This window comes from Sparus aurata, chromosome 22, assembly GCF_900880675.1.
Source record: "Sparus aurata chromosome 22, fSpaAur1.1, whole genome shotgun sequence".
NCBI classification, from domain to species: domain Eukaryota; kingdom Metazoa; phylum Chordata; class Actinopteri; order Spariformes; family Sparidae; genus Sparus; species Sparus aurata.
In genome coordinates, this window is record NC_044208.1 from 12,890,882 (window position 1) to 12,910,943 (window position 20,062).

The following is a 20,062-nucleotide window of genomic DNA, read 5'->3' on the forward strand; positions in this document are numbered from 1 at the left end:
TATAGGTTTTGATTTGGCAAAACCTAAGAACAATAAAGATATGCAAAACAAACAAAAACAGGTAGACTTTGAATGGCTTTGAAATACAGCATAAAATACAGTATATATACACCTATAGTGAAACATTCCAGCCAAGAGCTCGGCACATGGCTGAACGAGTGAGCTTCATCAGAGTGTTGAGCTCCTGTCTCGTCAGGAGAAAGCCCCTCCTCCTTTCTCAGTGCCATTGTAATGGAAACTCTCTGTCAGGCCCTTATATTTTTAGGAAAGGTTATTATTGTTCTGTTGTTGCTTGCATGCCCCAGGACGTGTTCCCCCGAACAAGGTCAAAATTCCTGTTTTGTCATTCTACCAGAGAATAGGCGACTCACCCACAATGCTCTCTGTTCGCTGTGGTTCCTGGTACTTGTTTGTCTTCCATGGATACAAATAGACCTGAAATGGCATTCGGCCGAAGCTGAGTAAGGCTATTGTGACAGAGACTAGTTTGAATTCAGTTTGAACGCAGCTGGAAATTATGCTGAAGTCATTTTCTATAGGTGGACCAGGCTTCCAGACGACACAAGTTCATCCTTGAAGACCCAATTCTGAATATTCTAGATAATATTTCAGTTGCCTGTAGTTTTACACATAGTCAACCATCACACAAGCGGTTCCGATGGTGGATACTGAGGCCTTAAAGGTCCAGTGTGTGGGATTAAGTGGCATCTAAAGGTGAGGTTGCAGATTGCAAACAAGATTCCGCACGCTCTATAGGCCGCACGATGCGGAGGCTATGCGGAAGACAGTCGAGTCATGCCGGCTTTATGCACCGATGAGCAGCTTTCACAGAAATCAGTGGGACTGCCTCTGTGGCTGTGTCCAGGTATAATTATAACGTCATGGTGGCGGACTCCGTGGAAGAAGAACTGCTCCTGAGATATAAATGGCTCATTCTAAGGTCACGAAAAGGCAAAAAAATGAAAAATGTCAAGGTTTGATGTGTGTGTGGTCAATTTATATTTCCCAGATTTCTTCAAGGTCTGCTCCCCTCTGACACACCTGTAACACAGTCAGTTAGGCAAATATGTTGTTTTGCAGTAATTTGATTAAAAATATCCAATATCTTTAAGTAAACGCCATACACTTCTAATTAAGCTTCACGTTTTAAAGACTTTTCTTTAACAGGCTTTGGATGCTGTGTAAGAGCCTCTCTCAGTGAAATGGCACAGGGATTAAGGGAACATTTAAATTAATACTTCTTTTGTACCTCCCTGCTAATGAGATGTAAGTATGCCTTCACAAAAGTTTTTTTTAAAGAAAAACCTCTGGGCTGGGATGTTTCTGAGGCTGCTGGGACCGCTGAAGCTTGATACTATGGGACAGCTGCTGCGGCTCCTCCGTCCCCCTGCTGTGAGGGAGCCAGCCGGACCTATTGTCTTTTCCCAAGAATGACCAGAGAATGTGGCAACTCCTCGGGTCACATAGTCTTTACTTCTGTTTGTGTGTGTTGGTGACTGGGGTGAGGGGTAGGATGTGGCTGTGGCCCTGTCATTCACATCTCTATGGGAGCGCATGCCATCAGAGCTAATTACCTGCCTGGAAGGACCAATTAAGATTCCCTCTAATGCCCCCAAACAAGAGGGCTACAGTAGTGAGGGGAGTATGTGCAGCGATGAACGTACGTGCAGGACAGTCGCATGAACATCAACTCCAGACAGCTTCTTTTCTTATTCTGATTCAGACAAATCTCTTGTTGAGAGCTTTATGTTTAGTGAATGTACAGTAAGAGTAAATCCATTGTGTTTTGGCCCTTTCCTCTGGACCTGCTGTAAAACCCAACACTTTGTTTGAACTGTGCTGCCTTTATCTTTTCCCTAACTGTATGAGAGACGCAGTCGCAGCTGGACTCCAGCGGCACTGTGAGATAATTATGATAAGACATGGCCGAGTCGTTCTATGAACAAACATGGCCACCGAGGCCAGAGGAAGGGAAGAACAATGGAGGCAATTTGCAGCAGATTGGAGGTGTCAGCAGTCCGTCATTACAGTTGCAGCAACGGTTGTTGGCTTACTGCAAATGAGCTCTCTGTTGACCTTCCTTAAACAGTGCGTTGAAGAGCTTCTGCACGTTCAGATGATTAATTTCTTGTCCAAATATCTGGTACAAATATTTGTTCGTTGTCCAGGTGAAAACCCTCATTATCAACTCCGAGGGATAAACCCCAAACATTTTATCCTTGACTGACTGCACTATGGAGCATTTGTACCTCACCATGTGTTCGGTCATTCATGTCTTTCTATTGCAGCTTTTTCAACTAAATTTCTTTCGATAAAAAACTAGTATATATAGTTAGAGGTCTGGCCAAGCACTGCAGACACTTATGCACTTGTTTTCATGCTGTTCTATACCATTTATGTACATTGTCTTGCTTTATACTGCATTGCTTACTTAACTGAGATTATCCTCTGTTTTTTATTGCTTTACACATTATATTTACTTATTCATTATTTCCATATTGGAGCCTCTCAGACAAAGAATTTCACATGAGTGTAATAGTACAACAGGAGTAACAATATCTTGAATCTTGAGATACAGTATAGTCAAATAACAGTGATCGTAGAATCAAGATCCGGGCGATCCCATATTATATTAAATGATTTGCTGGAGATAAACACGCTGATCTTTTCTGGATTGGTGAAAACAAACTAAAAAATATGAGAAAACCAATAAACAAATAAGATGCCTCCAAAATGTATCAAATAAAAGCGAATCAGTTTCATTTTCAGCTTTGTATTTAATCATGTAATGCCCAGTAACATAAAGATCATTTCCACTCAACATTAAATGCAACATCACATGCGAGGGGTGCAACGAAACGCCTCTCTGAGTGACAAATGTGGCTGTTTATTGGGGTTCAGATGAAGTTAGACTGCAGCATATTGTCAACACGCCGCACGACTAATTCTGTAAAGAGGAACATTTGGCCTCGAGCAACCTGGTTGGAATCTGTTTATCCACGAATCCAAGAGCTGTATTTCACCTTAATAACCCCATCAGTGCCCTCCCCTGACATCAGCAGGGGAGGGAGGTTTAATGTGGTTTTGGAAGGTGGAATAGTGCTTTAAGGTTTGCGCTTGTGTTAGAGTCACACATGACCACCTGCCAGACACACTGGTGCTTTATCCAAGAAAGAGAAGAAAGGTAGATGAAGAGCACTTTCATTTGCTCTTGTAAGGCTGTTTTCTATTTCTCATTTATGATATAGAAACCTATGATGAGGAGTGTGAAATGTCAGACTGACTGTTGGCAATGTCGGTTTCTGCACCACGGATATGTTGCAATCTTACTTTTTTTATAATCAATTTTAAATTCTGTGTTGTGGCAACACTGTGATCTTTCAATGTGCAACTACATAGAAACACTGATTACTGTTATTTCAAATGGTTTGATTAACTTTCAATGTTTTTCAAGGCCAATTATGAGAAATGCAAGTCCCACATTTTATATCCAATTTGCTATTGAGGTGACACTAAAATTACAGTGATTGCAAAATGAGATAATTGCCACTATTATCATCATAGATCATTTTATGAGTCAGTTTGAAAAACATGAATATTACCTGGGCGAGGCTACATGAGAACATCACAGCATTTATTCAGTATGAAACTGTTGTCTGCAGAGAGCTAATAAAAGAGATTAAAAAAGCCCAAAAAACAAATTATATTTTCATTTATCAGTTTTCCAATCTGATAAATTCGTTAGCATTGAGCCTTTCTCACCAGACCAATAAAAAGGTGCCTATAAAAATGACTCATCGATATATGAACAGGCTATTCGCAAACAAACAAGTTACATAAATTCAATCGCAAACAGAAAATGAGACAGAAAATCACTTAATATGAATTGAATTTACTCCGGTGGAATCAAAAACCTGATACCTATTTGTTTTGTTCTATTATAATCTAATGAATTCCGCATGTGAATAATGAAAAACCCTCTGACGGATCGATTGAAATGAAATTGAGTTGACCTCCAGGCTGAGGTCAGAAGACCCAAATGCCGCTTCAGCCAAACTTAACCTCTGCCTGAACGCCCTGCGTGTCCTCTATCCGGTCTGACAGCAGCCGTTGTTTCTGGGGAAGGGAGGGAGGAACTCGTGTCCCCTGATGGCTCACTCGAGGGTGACGGTTTGGAAAGTCCACTTTGACCTTTGACGTCGGGCCTTCAGGAGTGGACAGTCATTGCGCCCCCCTCCTCCACCCTCTCAGAGGCTCGTCTCTGGCTGGTCGACCTTTCCGATGACCTCTGAACACTGTCCGTGTCAGTCATGTTTCGGCTGTTTGGCGTGTTTGACTTTGAACAGCAGCGAGATCTGCAGCTAAACACTAACATCAGGTTTATCTCAGTTCGAGACAAAAAAGACAGATGAGATTTCTGCGTTTGATGCCGCGGTGCAGCTGCTCTCTGGTCACTGCCGTGGGGAAACTGGTGTTCAGATTTGACCCGCTCTTGAAGGACGTCAAAAAAAAAAAAAAAAAAAAAGATGTTAAATGTTTAGATAAGGATGGTGGTTATGCCACTAAATACCCCACATTTGAATGAAAAACGTAAGATGCTTAGCGACACTGAAGTCATGCAACCAAAGTCATGCAACCGAAAGTAGTTAGCTTTTTACCTCTGGCGATTGCATCTATGCTCAAAAAAATCACAATCTTGCTCAGCAGAACGCGTAAATATCATAAACTTGTGTTTGCTGCAATGATCCAAAATCCAACTCAATATCCGATAGGCTTTGTGCTGAGGGAACCATGGCAATGCTAACTTCCTGGTTAGCACACGTGCACAGAGCTATGTGGAAACGAGGTGTTAGTCTTGCCAAATTATTCTCACTACAACTACAACTTTAATATCTTTAGCCTACATCCTGCTCTATAATTATCATGTGGCTTTCAATGTCAAGTTCAGGAACCCCTCAAGGAGTCCCAAGATAAATCTATGGGGTGACATGATGATTAAAAATAATCATATTTTTAAAAAAAAAGACTTTTGTTTCACTGATGTTTGTGTTACAGTCCCCCTAATAAATATTGGATACTTCAGGCCTCTAAAAAGTCCTTCACATAAAACAATCTGAGCAGGAAGGAAACACTGCTCACGAGCCAGATCCGCACTGTGGTGATTTTCTGTGACAAAGAAGACGAAAGTAGACGTTGCTTCGTTTCAAAGAGGCCACAAGACAAAAAAGGTTGTTTTTTAAACACAAAGCAAAACCCAGCAGGGATTACATTTACTTCTCAGAAAACAATGTGAAAGCTCTTGTCCTCCATTTAAAGTAAAACATTAGTATTAACTCTGCAATGAGAACGTTACTCAAGGATTCAAGTTAGAAGTGGGTTTTGGAATACATGATATATTTTACAGGCACATAGCGCCCTCTAAAGCTAAAGGGCATGAAGACTGTTCAGTCTCATGTAGATGGATTTGTTTAACTGATTTCAACACTATCATTACCTGTATTTTGATTTCACATTCTGTAAATTGGTATTGATTATTTACACATTAAAACTACAACATGGATTGTGTGCATTATCAGTCAAAGGGAGACGAAGCACAAAGAAATGCATCATTTAAAAGTGAACAATGATAGAGAAAAAGAATCCAGCCATTTTATTAATGCAAACTTTTGATGTTTTTTTTTTTTTTTTATTCTCCAATGAAAAAATTACAAAGCTTTTTTTTCTCAAAAACAAAAAACTATTACAGGTTCAGAAGAATTGCAATATATTTACATATGTTCAGCACTGCACAAAGCTACCACAGAACAAGTGACAGATATACAACCTTTTGTTGAAGCTCTCAAAAACAGGAGCGTTCTGATATGCATATCAGGGATCTTTTACAGAGACAAAGCAAAAGCAGAGTAATAAGTAAAGTCAGTCCATGTTCACCATCTGGAGGTGACTCTGGAAACTGCACAGAAATCCCTGCACTGTCTGCACACCAGACCAATGAAAAATAATGGATTTATTCTTTGGAATGTTTCACATGATCTCTAAAAAATATAAATGAAAGAACATTTTCTATCCAGATGAAATGTGTAACACAACTGAACATGACTTGATTAACACTGATTTGTGATGTAGCTGCAACAGAATATGACTGTAGTAGAAAGTGATCAGATTTCCTGTAGTCTAATAATTTGTTGTACTTTGATGGAAGTCAGTTATTTCTAACAAAATGCACAAACACAAAATGTGAATTGCTAACAGATGAAGATTCATTTTAAGGACACTATATAAAGTGGAAAAAACATCACATAATGCTGAATGTGGAAGAAAAAACAGACTGAGAAAATGTACACTATATTGTTTTTATTTAAAAAAAATGGAAAAGTCATTTAATAGATTTGGAAGTTTTCTTAATTTTACAACATTTGTACAAAAGAGTTTGATTATGAACAAATCAACATCCCTGGTCTCAACAGAGCAAATTTTGGTGAATCTTTTTGACGATCTTCGTCAATTGATTCTTGCCTGGACTGAACGATGAAACGATCTCCTCGATCTGTTGGATCCTGGAAATAGAAGAAAACATCCAATATCACTGTTTTGTTACTATTAGCTTTTTTTCCATCTAGCGCTTAAATATTTCCAGCCATGATATCATTGTGCTGCCTCAACACTGTTGCTCAAGTGCTTTTAAATTGGCAGTTCTCTCCTCCCAAAAAGCAAAGAAAGCACTGTTGTGCTCATTTTAAAAGGTGAAGTTGAGTGAAGCTTACGTTGTTCCTCCAATCATGTTTTTGAAGTTCTGCACTTGAAGGACACAGAGCTGGTCAGCCAAAGTGACGGAGAAGATCACCTCAAACTTGGAAAGTTTCTTGAGACTGCTGAAGATGATGTGCACTCTACAGGAAGAAAAAGAAGAATGTATATATAATGGTGTTTTTAATTACTTAATTTAATAATGACAGATCATACACATTTTGTTTCTCCAATGTCAACAAATTGCATCACCAACCATCATGTCAGGGTAGTTTGTGTCAGAAGACCCAAATTTCCTTTTAATGCGGAATTTGAAGCCACTTCGTCGGCTTTGTATGAACAATGTCCAGGCAACTGTGCAATGTTTATTAAAAAGGGGAAACACGGGCGCGCTGGTAGTCAAGTGGTTAGAGCGCATGCTACAAACGCAGTGGACCCTGGTTCGAATCCAGCCGGAGGACCTGTACTGCAAGTCACACCCCCATCTCTCTCCCCTTTCTAATCTATCCACTGTCAAATAAAAGGTGTCTATGCCTCAAAAAAATCTTTAAAAAAACAAAAGGGGAAACACGACCCTGGTGCTTTAAATCGAGATGTGCTTGATGATATTATAACAATTTTGAATGCTCATCCTTAAATCTTAAATTTAAAGGTTATTTTCAACAAAATGCAATACTGATTTTGGACAAATAATCTATTCATGGTTTGCGGGTTAGTATAAAGTTATGTATAGTTTGTGTGTTCCCATGCAGGGGTAGAATTTTATGAATTAATCCTTATCTATAATATAATCTATATTTTGCCAACTGGTAGGTGCAAGTATGAAGTAAAAAGCCTGAGTTAGGTTTAAAGATTCTTAACATTAGAAAAGTAGACACTGACATTGATTGATACATTAAATCAGATAAAAATGTCCGAAAAATCCCTCACAAATTCATATTTAAGACTTCTAAGGTCCAATATTTTTCGAATTGAATTTAAAACATATCAACACTTCAAAGGAGCTGCACACACCCTCTAAATTATTTATAGAGTTGCCTCAAAAATGGTTCAATCGAAGGAAAGAGTTCTTACTGAGTGTCCACACAGCTAAGGTCAAGAATACCGAGCCTTAGCCCTCCCCACATGTTCAGCAGACGCAATTCTTCTCCCAGCAGACGACAGCGACCCACCACCAGGCCCACGTCGTGGAGCAGCTGCATACAATAGGAGGAAAAACACTTTAGATGCAAAATTTCCGAGTATCTGGGCAAAACAGTTATTCCCACCATGGCAGGAAAACAAATTGAGGAGGCACAAGGATGAAAATGTTTTCTGTTAGCATTTCCCATTGTAAAATTCAGTATCTGGACTGGATCTACTGACTGAAAGAACTTTAAGTAAGATTAGTACAACATGCAGCTAATCATGTGTCAATCTCTTAACCGAGGACACAGATCTCCAGTCACACCTACCTTTGGAACATGTCTGCATGTCGGATACTTCTTCACCCAGTCAGCTTTTCCATCGATGTACTGAGAGAGTAGCTTGTGAACAAGGCAGGCATGACCCTGTGACTTCTCATCTAGTTAGAAAACAAAATGTACAGCAGTCAATTACAGTCACAAGAATGTTCATCATACTTAAGATGCTGATGGATATATGTGTACAGTTAATTCATTATACTGCAATATTTGAATCCTTTTTCTCACCATCAAGCTGATGTTTGAATGTGATGTGTGATATTTTCCTCTCAGACTGATTATCAGCTTCATTTCCTTAAAAAAACAATCAGAAGGTAAATCATTATTTGTCAAAAAAAAGAGGAAAATAATTTAATAACGCAGATAAGTCTTAGGCATTTTAGGCAGCATCCGAGGCATGTCCAAAACTGGTATCAGTATCAGAACAACCCTTGTTCTGACATAAGTGTGGCCAAAAATTCAATATGGTTGCTGACAATAACAATGCTTTTTTTCTTTTATTTGTCTGTGCATGCAGATGCACATCTTAAAATCTAATACATCCGGGGCTGCAAGATATGTTCAAAAAGTGATACTGTGATTGCAATATAAATCATGATTATTATGGATGACTACATTTTTCATCACAATTTCCACTGTCATTAAAAAATTTGTAAAATCATGAGGATGTGGCATTTCTCCCAGTCTCTGTCAAACAAACATGTTTTATTACTTCTGGAGAACAAACTTTGTGGACCAGAGCATCTCTGCAGTACTACAAAATTTCATTAAAACACTGTTTTGTGTCATATTTTACCTTCATAAAATAATTACGCTCTTGTGTTTTGATATTGCACTTAGTCATATTGCAATTTTGATTATTCTGATTCTGATTAACTGTGCAGCCCTACATACCGTGGTCTGTTAAAAAAAATATATATATAAAATAAAAAACTAAATAAATCAATTACCATTTGATTTTTCAAACACCAACTGTAGATGGAAGGTCTCATGGAGGAAAGTGTAGACCATGCACTGGTCTTTCTTCTCTGCAAACTTCCATTCATTCACCCTGAGGAGGTAAAATTTGTTTTAAAAAAATAACAATAAGGTTATCACTTTATTTAAGTACAAAAGCTATTTTTGTCAATAGACTAAGAAAGAGTTAGGGGCATACAAGGGGACACAAACTTTAAATTAGTAAAATGAAAGTGGAAATGGTTCAGCATAAGCAGGTTTTGAAATTAAGACTTTTGCCTTAAGAAAATTGATGAATTCATAAAAAAACAAAGACTTACAAATGAAGCGCAGTGATGTGCCTCTCAAGGTTCATTGTCTCAGCTTTCAGCCTGTTCCGTTTATTTGAATTCTGCTTCTTCTGCATCTCCAGTTCAGTTATCTCTCTGCATTAAGAAAGAGAAAAGACTAAGAAACAGAAGAAACCTTTTCTATATTTATAATAGCTAAACATGAAAAAGATACTTATAAATGTTCTCAACTCACCGCTCATTATTCACCAAAGCCTCAGTGACTTTCTGCATTTCTGTAAAAAATAAATGAATAATTCCGTTCAAGTACATAAAAATAAAAAATATAACACAATTAATTTATATTACGAGTTACCTTCCTGACGTGACTTCAGACTTGATTTGTCGTCAACGCCTTTTTCTTCAACTGCAGCAACTTCTAAACCAAGGAAAAACAGAGGTCTTACAGCCATTTCACCTTTTGCTCTGCCTGTCCCTTGTGACAATACAACCTCACCAACACAGCCCACAGTTGCCATACCTGTTTCTAATTCACGAATACAGTCATCCAAACTTTTTATCATCTCATCTGCTTCCTCAATTGTTCCTCTCAACCTCTGTTGCTCCTCCTGAAAAAAAAGTCCAATAACCATTTGTATTCTCAAAAGATCATAATGTTGTAATTGAGTATTTCTGTTTGAAGACTCTCACCAGATTTGCCTGCACAAGGTTTGAGTACAGCACCTCCTTCATTTCATGTGACTGAACTTTGCTCGTCTTTCTGAACAAGTTGTTTCTCTCTTTTAATTTTGCACCAAAAGATTTGAGCTGTGAAATAAAACAAACACACAATGAGGGTGAGGAGTAAACATCATATGCCCAACTGATGCTCTTCCTATTCAAGTTAAGGTTAGTCAGGAAAAAAGATATCTGTACTGTCCTTTTAGAGTTCAAACTGCCCATACAAACTGCAGTTTGATTAACACATTGAGATTTTAATACCTCTTTCTCTGAAGAATTTCTTATTTCTTCCCACAGAGGTCCATTGACAATTTTCAGGGGTCTGTCTAGATCCCGCATTCGCTCCTTCAACCTAAGAAGAGGTCAAAACAGATATTCAATCAAAATATTAAAATTTCAGGCAACAAACACTTCATTTAAACTTCTTACATCACTCTCTATGCCACTATCAAACGAGATATGATGTTTTTCATAATACGAAGCTGTCAATCAAGGTTTAAGTGAGATTAGAGAGGTTTTAAGGACACTGGTTTGAACCCAATAGCCATGAACACTTCTCATGGAGGAAAAATCACAATGTTAACTGTAAAAACAAACAAATAGAAAGCACTAATACATGTATACTTAAAGGTTTTGTGAAATCTGAAGCGTACATACCCCTCCACCTTCTCTGTAAGGTTCAGGACATCTGTCTGATACACCACCTGTTTAGGACGGTTGATATGCCTTTCTTTTAATGAATCCATCGATGTCCGATCGGAGTCTGACAAAAGCTACAACAAAAATAAAATAAAAAGTCACATCACTACATTTGGCTGTTGTTTTTCGTATAGCTTTTAAAAATTATATATATATATATATATATATATATATATATATATATGACAATATACTTACTCTCCCAGGGAGGACACTCTGCCGAGGATTATGGATGACAAAGTCTATGTTGAAGAGTTTAAAGAACTCCAACACTGTGATGGTGCCATCATCTACTTTCTGTAACCAAAATATTGAAGGCAATAAATAACTGATCTGGAAGAAAAAAAGTATATTTAAATTATAAAATATAAAAATTAATTCATAAAACATGTCAACAATATACCCTCTGCATATCACTGGCATAGTCTTCGAGCTGGGATTCAAAAAGACTTTGTCGGAAAGCTGAAAAGACAAAAATATCATAACAAAATCAAAATAAAAACACAATGACATCAGGAAAACATCACAATATAAGGACCCTCATGACTCTCAAACTACATGAATTGATCACAACTTACTTGATTCAAAAGTAGCTTCACATTTGATTGTGGCCGTGTGACTGCTGTTGGAGTCATCTGTGGTCTGTGTGTTTATGCATGAAGCTGTAGTAATGTTACTATCACACTCTACAGGATGAGACTGTGTTTCCTGGCAACGAATTAAACAAAGAAAGGAACAGAAAAGCAAATGAAGAATGCCTTCATAAACACACAAACAATATAATAAACTGTAACATAACGTATATTTTAATTTCCAGAGTTCCAATCCTTTCAGAACAGCCATGTCATAATCACCAATCTGTTACTTTTGAATAGTCTCAACTAATTAAGTCCAATGGCATCTAATAAGCAGTTTTTCTAAAAAAAATTCCAATGGATGTTCAATTTAAGAGCTGAGATAGCTTTGATAAGCTTTTAATGTGAACCAATGGTACAGGAAGTATCATCTTTCAAACTTAACCACAATCAAAAAATCGTTAAATGGAAAAAAATGAAAGAAGTTGGGTATTTAAACTGTATTTGTACTTGGAGAAGAATAACTCAGAGCAGCAGAGATATGAGGATAATGTGTAGAGTTGCAAAAATGTGTCGTTAAGTTGTGTATTATATCAACTGCCAATTGTGATAATGGATTGATCCATATGAGAAATTTAAAAAAGTACTTTCAGCTTCTTAGATGTGAATATTTTCTGATTGTGGACAATTTGAGGACAGTATCTTCTGTTTTAAGAAACGATGATTAACATTTTTGACCATTTTCTGATATGTTATAGACCAAACGACTGATCTTTTTATCTAAAAAAAAAAAAAAAAAAAAAATCAACAATGAAAATAATTGGTAACTGTGGTCCCAATAACTGTACTTTCTGTACTAATAGGATCAGTAAAATGTACATTTTACATTACATTTACATTAACAGGAATGTATAACAAGAGAACATCAGGAAATCTATCATTATCATCATGATAGATATACTAATAGAATCAGGAAGATTATAATTTAAGAACGGTCTCTCATATAAACCTGGTTCAATAAGTTAAATTGAATAAAGATCTTGTTTTGAGAATTTGCAGTACTACAATCTGACCTACCAGTTCGTGGGTGGCAGTCTCACTGGATCCTCTCATTCTCTTCTCAGCCTCCGTATCATTTTCATCTACTGGCAAAGGTCTCTTTTGGCCTTGGACATCTCTCATAAACTCCTCTTCGAATACATTATCCTCTAAAGGCCCATCCATGTAGAACTCCCTGGAAGGACTCACTTTTTCCTGGGCTCTTCGGGGACTCCTTGTGTCCAGTATTTCTGACATATCTTCAATGCTACCAAGCTCTTCATCATAAATGTCGCTCACATCATCGACAAAGTCGTTCAGTTGATTAGTGACGTTGACAGTGACTGTTCTTGTACGTTCTCCAACTGAATTCACTTTGTTTGGCTCGTCTGGCTTGCTTCTTTGGGGGAGTTTTGGCTTAAAGCCTCCCACTGAGAGTCTTGACATAAGTTGTTTAGTCTTCAAGTTGAATGGAGTTGTGGAAGTAGTCGAGGGTTGCTCTTCTTCCATAAGACATTGATCTTGTGCATCTTCTTCAGTGTCTACCGAGCCCATTTCCAGTTTAGGCTCCATTACAGGTAGGGATTGAAATTTGTCTTGGTCGTGTTCTAGCTGAGGCAAAGATGCTGTGCAGCTTTCCATGGCAATAGTATCAGGAACTGTGTTTATCATGTGGCTCAAACGCCTTATTTTAGAATGGAGATCGGCAAAACTCTTTCGTCTAGACTTCTGTGAAGGCACTGTATCGCCATCATCATCATGGTGAATAGCACTGGGTGAACAAGTTTGATCTGTAGGTTCAACTTTCTTCCCATTATCAGTTTCATTTAAGTCAAGAGAAACTGAATGAGTTGTGATTTCCACACCTTCTGGGCTGGATGATCCCAATGCTCCATTTCTTTGTGGTGAAGTCATCTCTGTTTTAATCAAATGGTCAGAATTAACAGACAAGTCCTGTGTGGAAGAAAGGCCTGTACATGTTTGTCCTATAATGTGGCCTGTTTGAACTTCAGTCATAGTCATGCTTAGATCATCCCCCGTCATGGTTTTATCTTTTGGACTCTCCAAGACAGCTGAAACAGAACCTGGAGCATTTTCAGTATTGACATCAGATTTCTGTGTTTTAAGTTGGTCCAGGATGCCATTTGAGTCTTCAGTTTCTGGAGGGGTCAGTGCGTTAGGAGCCACTGCTTTGGTGTTCACGGGATTAGCCCAGGGACCACTCATCCTGAATTGGGAGTTTTTAAATCCTGGATCCAAAGTTTGAGCTGATGAAGATCGGTTTCTACGTGGACGACAATTCTCGCTCTCTCTTTTCTTCACAGATAAAGAAAAATCCACATTTTCATTAGCGGATAAAATGTTAAAATCTCGGTGTGGAAGAACTGAATAGGACTGCACTGTTTTTTCTCCACATGTAGGTATAAAGTTCTCATTTTTATGTGACTGTTGGTTGAAATCAGTGGCAATGTTAACAGTGTGACTTCTGGTCACATCCATGGATCCATCATTTGCAGTGAAACTCACTGTCTTCTCTTCACAAGCAGGCAACATGCTGCGATTGGGATGAAACTGTGGGTCGAAGTCAGTCACAATATTTACAGTGTGACATTGCGTCACATCCATGGCTGCATCATTAGCAGTGAACCTCACTGTCTTTTCTTCACAAGGCGGTTGAAAGTCCAGATTTTTATGTGACCTTGGATCGAAGTCAGTGGCAATGTTGACAGTGTGACTTCTCGTCACATCCATGGCTGCATCATTAGCAGTGAACCTCACTGTCTTTTCTCCACAAGGCGGATGAAAGTCCAGATTTTTATGTGACCTTGGATCGAAGTCAGTGGCGATGTTGACAGTGTGACTTCTCGTCACATCCATGGCTGCATCATTTGCAGTGAATCTCACCGTCTTCTCTCCACAAGCAGGTACAGGGTCCACATTTTGATGTGATTGTGGGCTGAAATTAGTGACGATGTTTACAGTGTGACTTTGTGTCACATCCATTGCAGCATTGTTTGCATTGAATCTTACTGTCTTCTCTCCATAAGCAGACACAAGGTCCACGTTTTGATGTGACTGTGGGTCAAGGCCAGTGACGATGTTTACAGTGTGACTTTGTGTCACATCCATGGCTGCATCGTTTGCGTTGAATCTTACCGTCTTCTGTCCAAAAGCAGACACAAGGTCCACGTTTTGACGTGACCGTGGGTCAAAATCAGTGACGATATTTACAGTATGACTTTGTGTCACATCCATTGCGGCATCATTGGCAGTGAACCTCACTGTCTTCTCTCCACAGTCAGGTAGAAAGTCCACATTTTTTTGTGAATGCAGTTCTAAATCAGTGGCAATGTTTACTGTGTGACTTCGTGTCACATCCATACATGCATCATCTGCAGAAAACCTGACAGTTTTCTCTCTGTAGTCATCTTCAGCATCAAATTTGCCCTGTGGAAAGGAAAAAAAAAACAATCACTGTCAGTGTACAGTCATAGAAAACATCAATGTTAAGAAAGACATGTTAAATTAGCATTACTAATAGTTACCATTTCACCAGATTAGAGTAACTATTAGAAAGTATGCTATTTTTTTTCAAAAAGAAATAAATGCTTTGATTAAATCACTGTGACTGGAATAACTTTACAAATGTGTTTATTTCAGATGAAACAATATGTAGCATGGTACATAGCAAACACCGCTCTAAAATTCTGTTAACTTTATTTTAAATAAACAGTATTCAGTGCAGTTGGGTTGTATATTAATTTAGTGAAGTTTTAAGCTCACCTGATGTCTTAGTAACTTTGTCTTTAAGGATGGCTTCAATGAGGTTTCCAGACCTGTGGAGAAGGGGAATTAATAGAAAAACTCATTTGAAAAAACAGTCAGACCCTAATTACCCTACTTAAAAAATTATAAAGGGAACCAATATATACAGGGTGTCCCAAAAAAATGTATACACACTTTAGCAGCTGATAACTCAATTGTTTGTTTTTTCTTTGCAGATTAAACCCATTGGAATTAATGATGGCAGCCAGACTAAACTTTGAAGAAAGGAACTTCATTCTAAAATGCTACTGGAAGTGTGAAAACGCAAAGACAACACAAAGTGCAAAGACAATTTAGGCAGAAGTTTCGAAAAGAACCATCAACACGAGTTACCATCATTCGAATTTGAGATAAGTTTGAAGCTGATGGAACTGTTCAGAACGTCCACGAGAAGCGTTCCGGAAGACCGGACGTCAGTTTGAGAACAGGCAGTGACAAAACAATAAAATTATATTTGTAAATTCTATCACATTTTGAAAATTAAATGAATTTCAATAAACAGCAACTTGACAATTATTTAAAGTGTGTATACATTTATGTTGTAATATGTTTATTTATTTATTCTATAAATTATCATATTACCAAAATTATTAAAATGTCACATTTATGGTTTACTTTCATAATTGTCATAAGTTTCTTATTTGGGTGACTCTCACTTTAGATTATTCGGTCAACATTTGAGGCAAGAAACAAACAAACAAATAAATCAATTAAATAAAAGTCAAACTTGAAGGTTTGTGGTTTCTATACCTGTATGTTTAGATGATCCAAGTGCTTCACTGTTATTTGGCTCCAAAGTCATCTCTGCTGTGGGGTACATGTCTGTGGGAATAGACTGAAAAAGATCCTCTGAGCTAACGAATCCTTCAATCTGGCCTGTTTGAGCCTCAGTCAGATCCATGCTGACATCATTTTCAGGACGGATTGTACCCACATTAAACAGCTCTCCAAAGCTCCTGGCTGTATTCAGTGATCGATTTTCTTTACCAACATCAGTTTTAGGCTGTGACAGGAAGCTGTTTGGGTTTACAGTTCCCTTTGCAACTGCTGTAGCAGGAGGAACCATTCTGGCATTCACAGGGTTACTACTTGTAGCACTTGTTTTGGAGAGACCTGAAAGGAAGTGTTGAAATCCTTGATCCAAACCATTGGCTGACGAGCCGGGCAAACCACAAGTCTCACGTTTTCTCCCAACCAGCGTTGAAGCATTGTCCACTTTTCCACTGATGCAATTTTGCTTTGGAGGAGCTAATGAACCACTGTCAATGTTTACCGTGTGACTCTGAGTCATGTCCATGAACTCATTACCTGCAGTGAACACTATTGTTTTCTCTATGCAGTCATCTTTTGTCTCAAGGTTGACCTGAAGGAGAAAAGATAAAGAGTACATTATCCCATACTCATGGGAAACTCGTGAAAACCAGCTCTAAACAGACCTTTCCGTGCTGTCATTAGTTTTCAGAATGTCAGTACAGTACAAAGGATTATTTACAGACTTAAAACAAGATCAGAAATTAACATGACACTTATTACACAACCCCCAATAATTACCAAGTAACATATTTGAAATTTCTTTGAAATTACCCTCCAAAATTAAGACCATAATTACCGCATCATGATTTGATAATTACACAGTTACCATGAAATTTCTGGGCCTGTGTTACAAAATTAATTCTAACAGCGAAGTAAATTAATCACAAACTCACCTTGTGTTTTTGATGAGAAGCATGTAGAGAAGGATTCGTCATGGATGTCATACCTAAAATTGAAATGTATTAAGATGCTATTTCAACTGTATTCAATTCAGTTGTGAAAATTTTAAAATACATTTTTCAAAAAGTGACCTGATTTAGTTAATCTATGAATGAATTATTTGTTTCAAAATGCAATACCTTTAGGGTTGAATGATGCTAGCATTCCACTGCTCTGCATTTGTTTGGACACTGCTGTCTGTGAGATTCTGCTTTCAGGCTGGGAGTACGCTTCTTGCATGGGAAGATGACACTGAAATGGACCATCATCATCAGCAAATCCCCGAATGCAGCCTGTCTGCGCTTCAGTCAAATCCATGTCATCCGTTGGACAGAGGGGACTTCCGTAAGATAATTCACCAATCTTCCTGGATGTGTTTAGTGATTTCTCCATCACAGCAGAAACAGACATTGGGGCCTGATTCTCTTTATCCACATCAGATTGTTGTGTTTTAATCTGGGCCAGGGAACTGTTTGTTTCTTTAGTGGTTGTTCCTGCAGGATTAATACTTGTGCCATTTGGTTTAAAGAGGCTGGCAAGGAAGTTTTCAAATCCAGCATCCAAACAAGGCACTGATGACGATATGTTTCTGTTCTCTGTACTTAAATCCATGTTTCTGCTAGTGGGAAGTGATACTAACCCACTTGTCATGTTCATAGTATGACTTAAGGTCATATCCATGGATCCCTCATCTGCAGAGAACATCACTGTTTTGTCTCTGCTAGTGGGTAAAATGTCGAAGTTTTGAAGGGAAATGTCTGCAAGTATGTCTGCATCATTGGCAATGTTTATAGTGTGACTTTGGGTCATGTCCATGAATGCATCATCAGTCGAAAACATCACTGTCTTCTCCCCAAAGTCATTCCCAATACCAAAGTTGACCTGGTGAAGATGAGTAGCTTTATGTTAATTAACAGTCACTGAATATCAGGTATTCATTGATGAACATTTTAATGATATATTATAACAATAACAAAGAAACTAAACCATTTTGTGGCAGTGGCAGTTGTAGGAAACAGAGCAAAGATAAAACAGCAAAGCAAAACAGACTTCCTGCTCACCGTATCCCTTTGTTGAGAAGCATGTAGAGGAGCATTCAAGAGGGTTTCCATTCCTAAGTTTGAAAAGTTGAATTTTGTATTAGTCATCTTACACTGTGACAGACGACTAATGCACATAGTAACTTGGTTGTTTTATATTTGAAAAACGAAATATCCCTACCTGTAATTTGTTGAATCCCATCTTCAATGACCGCAACCTGGGCCCTTATGAAAGAAGACGATTTTGATGTTGTTAGCACAGACAAAAAATAACCAGTTCTGTGAGACTGTAAGTATAAGATTATATAAAATACAGTTTAATGTGTCGATTTTGAAAGGATCAATTCCCTTTACCTATTTTGTGTGGCTGCCGCTGCTGTGAAACAACACAGGGCAAAATTACAAAGTTGCTTAAAGTATGTAAACATTTTTTAAAATCTTTTTTTAAATGAACATACTTGTACATATAACATACTTACTGAATGGTGTTAAATCCTGTAAAGGACTTCGGGCAGGAGAGGCATTTTTCACATCGCTGTAAAGAGAAAATACAGATTATGTTGACGTGTCAGTGTTCTTGTGGAAAACTAAACCTTTTTTTTTCTTCTAGTGTCTCACTTTGAGAACAGGAGAACATCATTGGCAGGGGCAAAGCTGACTCTTCTTGAATTCCTCTTCTCCACTGGTTTGGCACACTCCACCTTAGTGAAAATAAAATGTATGTCTCTGTCCTTAAAACCAAAATCTCCACTTTTACACACAAACAAAGCAAGGGAAAAATTGTAAATCAAGCAAGCCAATTACCACACACTCCTGTTGCACTGGGTCAGGGAATATGATCGATTTCCGAGGTGCTTTTAAAATCTGAAAATGATAAATTGCATAGAATAATGATTCAGGCTCTGTACACGAGAAAAAATAAAAATATATACATTTGTCCAGAACATTATTTGCAGCACTAACCGAGGAAATGCGCCGCTTCGAGAATCCACTGCTTTCACTGTAACACAAGACATTAAAACACAGTAATATTCAGTTCTGGTGTATGTGCATGTAGGATTTTTTTTATTTATCCATTGTATAAAATGCAAATACAGTCTTACCACATGTAAATGCTAATGCCAGGTGCAAAGCTGGCTTTCAGGAAATGTTTAGACAGTTGCTTAGAGATGCAGGTACACAGCACGCATGACCACCTTTCTTCAATAACATCATTTTACTCACTCATTCCTAGGAGGATCCAGAGGCTCCATTTTCACCTGTAAACAAATGAAAACAGGACTTGTTGATACAGTAAATTATTACATTTAAGTTGCTAAGGCATTAACATTTCAGTGACACATATGCAAAATTTCCTTTTCTTTTCATTGGTATGCCATAGTAATGGCCATCTTTAGCTTGAGCATTAAATATATAACCAAACATATTATGTTTTGGGTGGAAAGACATGCAACTCAGGCGAGACACAATGCTTTTCTTTACAGCTCAGGGATTTAACTTGATCCTGTATTTGGGACATTACGGTAACTACTCAGGGCGGCGTAAACTGGGTATGGATATCCCCTTTGTCAACATACGCTTCATATGTTATCACAAAACACCTTCGCCAAAACCATTAAATGCAGAAAGCAAACACATTACTACTGATTTCTAGCAAAGACATAAACATTTATATTAATTCCCTTTTTTAAGCTAACGCTAACGTCTGTGTGCTATTCACAACATGGAGAAAATAACTAATCATCATAGAAACAATACAGCACTTAAATTTACCTTGTTGTTCTTCTTGTTAACTAATTCCTCACGTTTTAAAACGTATACGGCTGTGTTATTACAGCTAAACTAACACAAAACTGTTTTCATGTCGTTTATTTTGTCTGGGTCGACACACGAACCTGCAAACAGCAGCTAACGTCAACGAGCCTCGATGCTAACGTCTGGAGTTTTGAATTTAG

General features: G+C 37.9%; 1 protein-coding gene across 4 annotated transcripts; it reads right to left on the reverse strand.

Annotated features, from left to right (window-relative positions):
- Window positions 1-6,334: 6,334 nt before the first annotated feature.
- On the reverse strand, window positions 6,335-20,060 carry knl1 (kinetochore scaffold 1). 4 transcript variants are annotated; one of them, XM_030404832.1, is made up of 30 exons: window positions 20,003-20,060; window positions 19,332-19,366; window positions 19,071-19,107; window positions 18,912-18,971; window positions 18,726-18,808; window positions 18,587-18,642; window positions 18,462-18,483; window positions 18,289-18,332; window positions 18,129-18,181; window positions 17,208-17,949; window positions 17,022-17,074; window positions 16,066-16,678; window positions 15,274-15,326; window positions 12,529-14,937; window positions 11,455-11,584; window positions 11,280-11,338; window positions 11,075-11,173; window positions 10,835-10,950; window positions 10,439-10,529; window positions 10,148-10,264; window positions 9,978-10,065; window positions 9,813-9,875; window positions 9,693-9,732; window positions 9,488-9,592; window positions 9,161-9,261; window positions 8,439-8,504; window positions 8,202-8,311; window positions 7,822-7,943; window positions 6,765-6,890; window positions 6,340-6,557 (listed from the first exon to the last, which is right to left on the reverse strand). In XM_030404832.1, exons 2-30 carry the CDS (start codon window positions 19,358-19,360, stop codon window positions 6,461-6,463), a joined length of 5,784 nt encoding a protein of 1,927 aa, XP_030260692.1. In that variant the 5' UTR covers window positions 19,361-19,366; window positions 20,003-20,060; the 3' UTR covers window positions 6,340-6,460. The 4 variants fall into 4 exon arrangements, with proteins under 4 accessions (XP_030260694.1, XP_030260692.1, XP_030260693.1 ...); XM_030404833.1 differs by having other exon boundaries at window positions 9,813-9,872; window positions 19,881-20,060; XM_030404831.1 differs by having other exon boundaries at window positions 19,881-20,060.
- Between the last annotated feature and the right edge of the window lie 2 nt (window positions 20,061-20,062).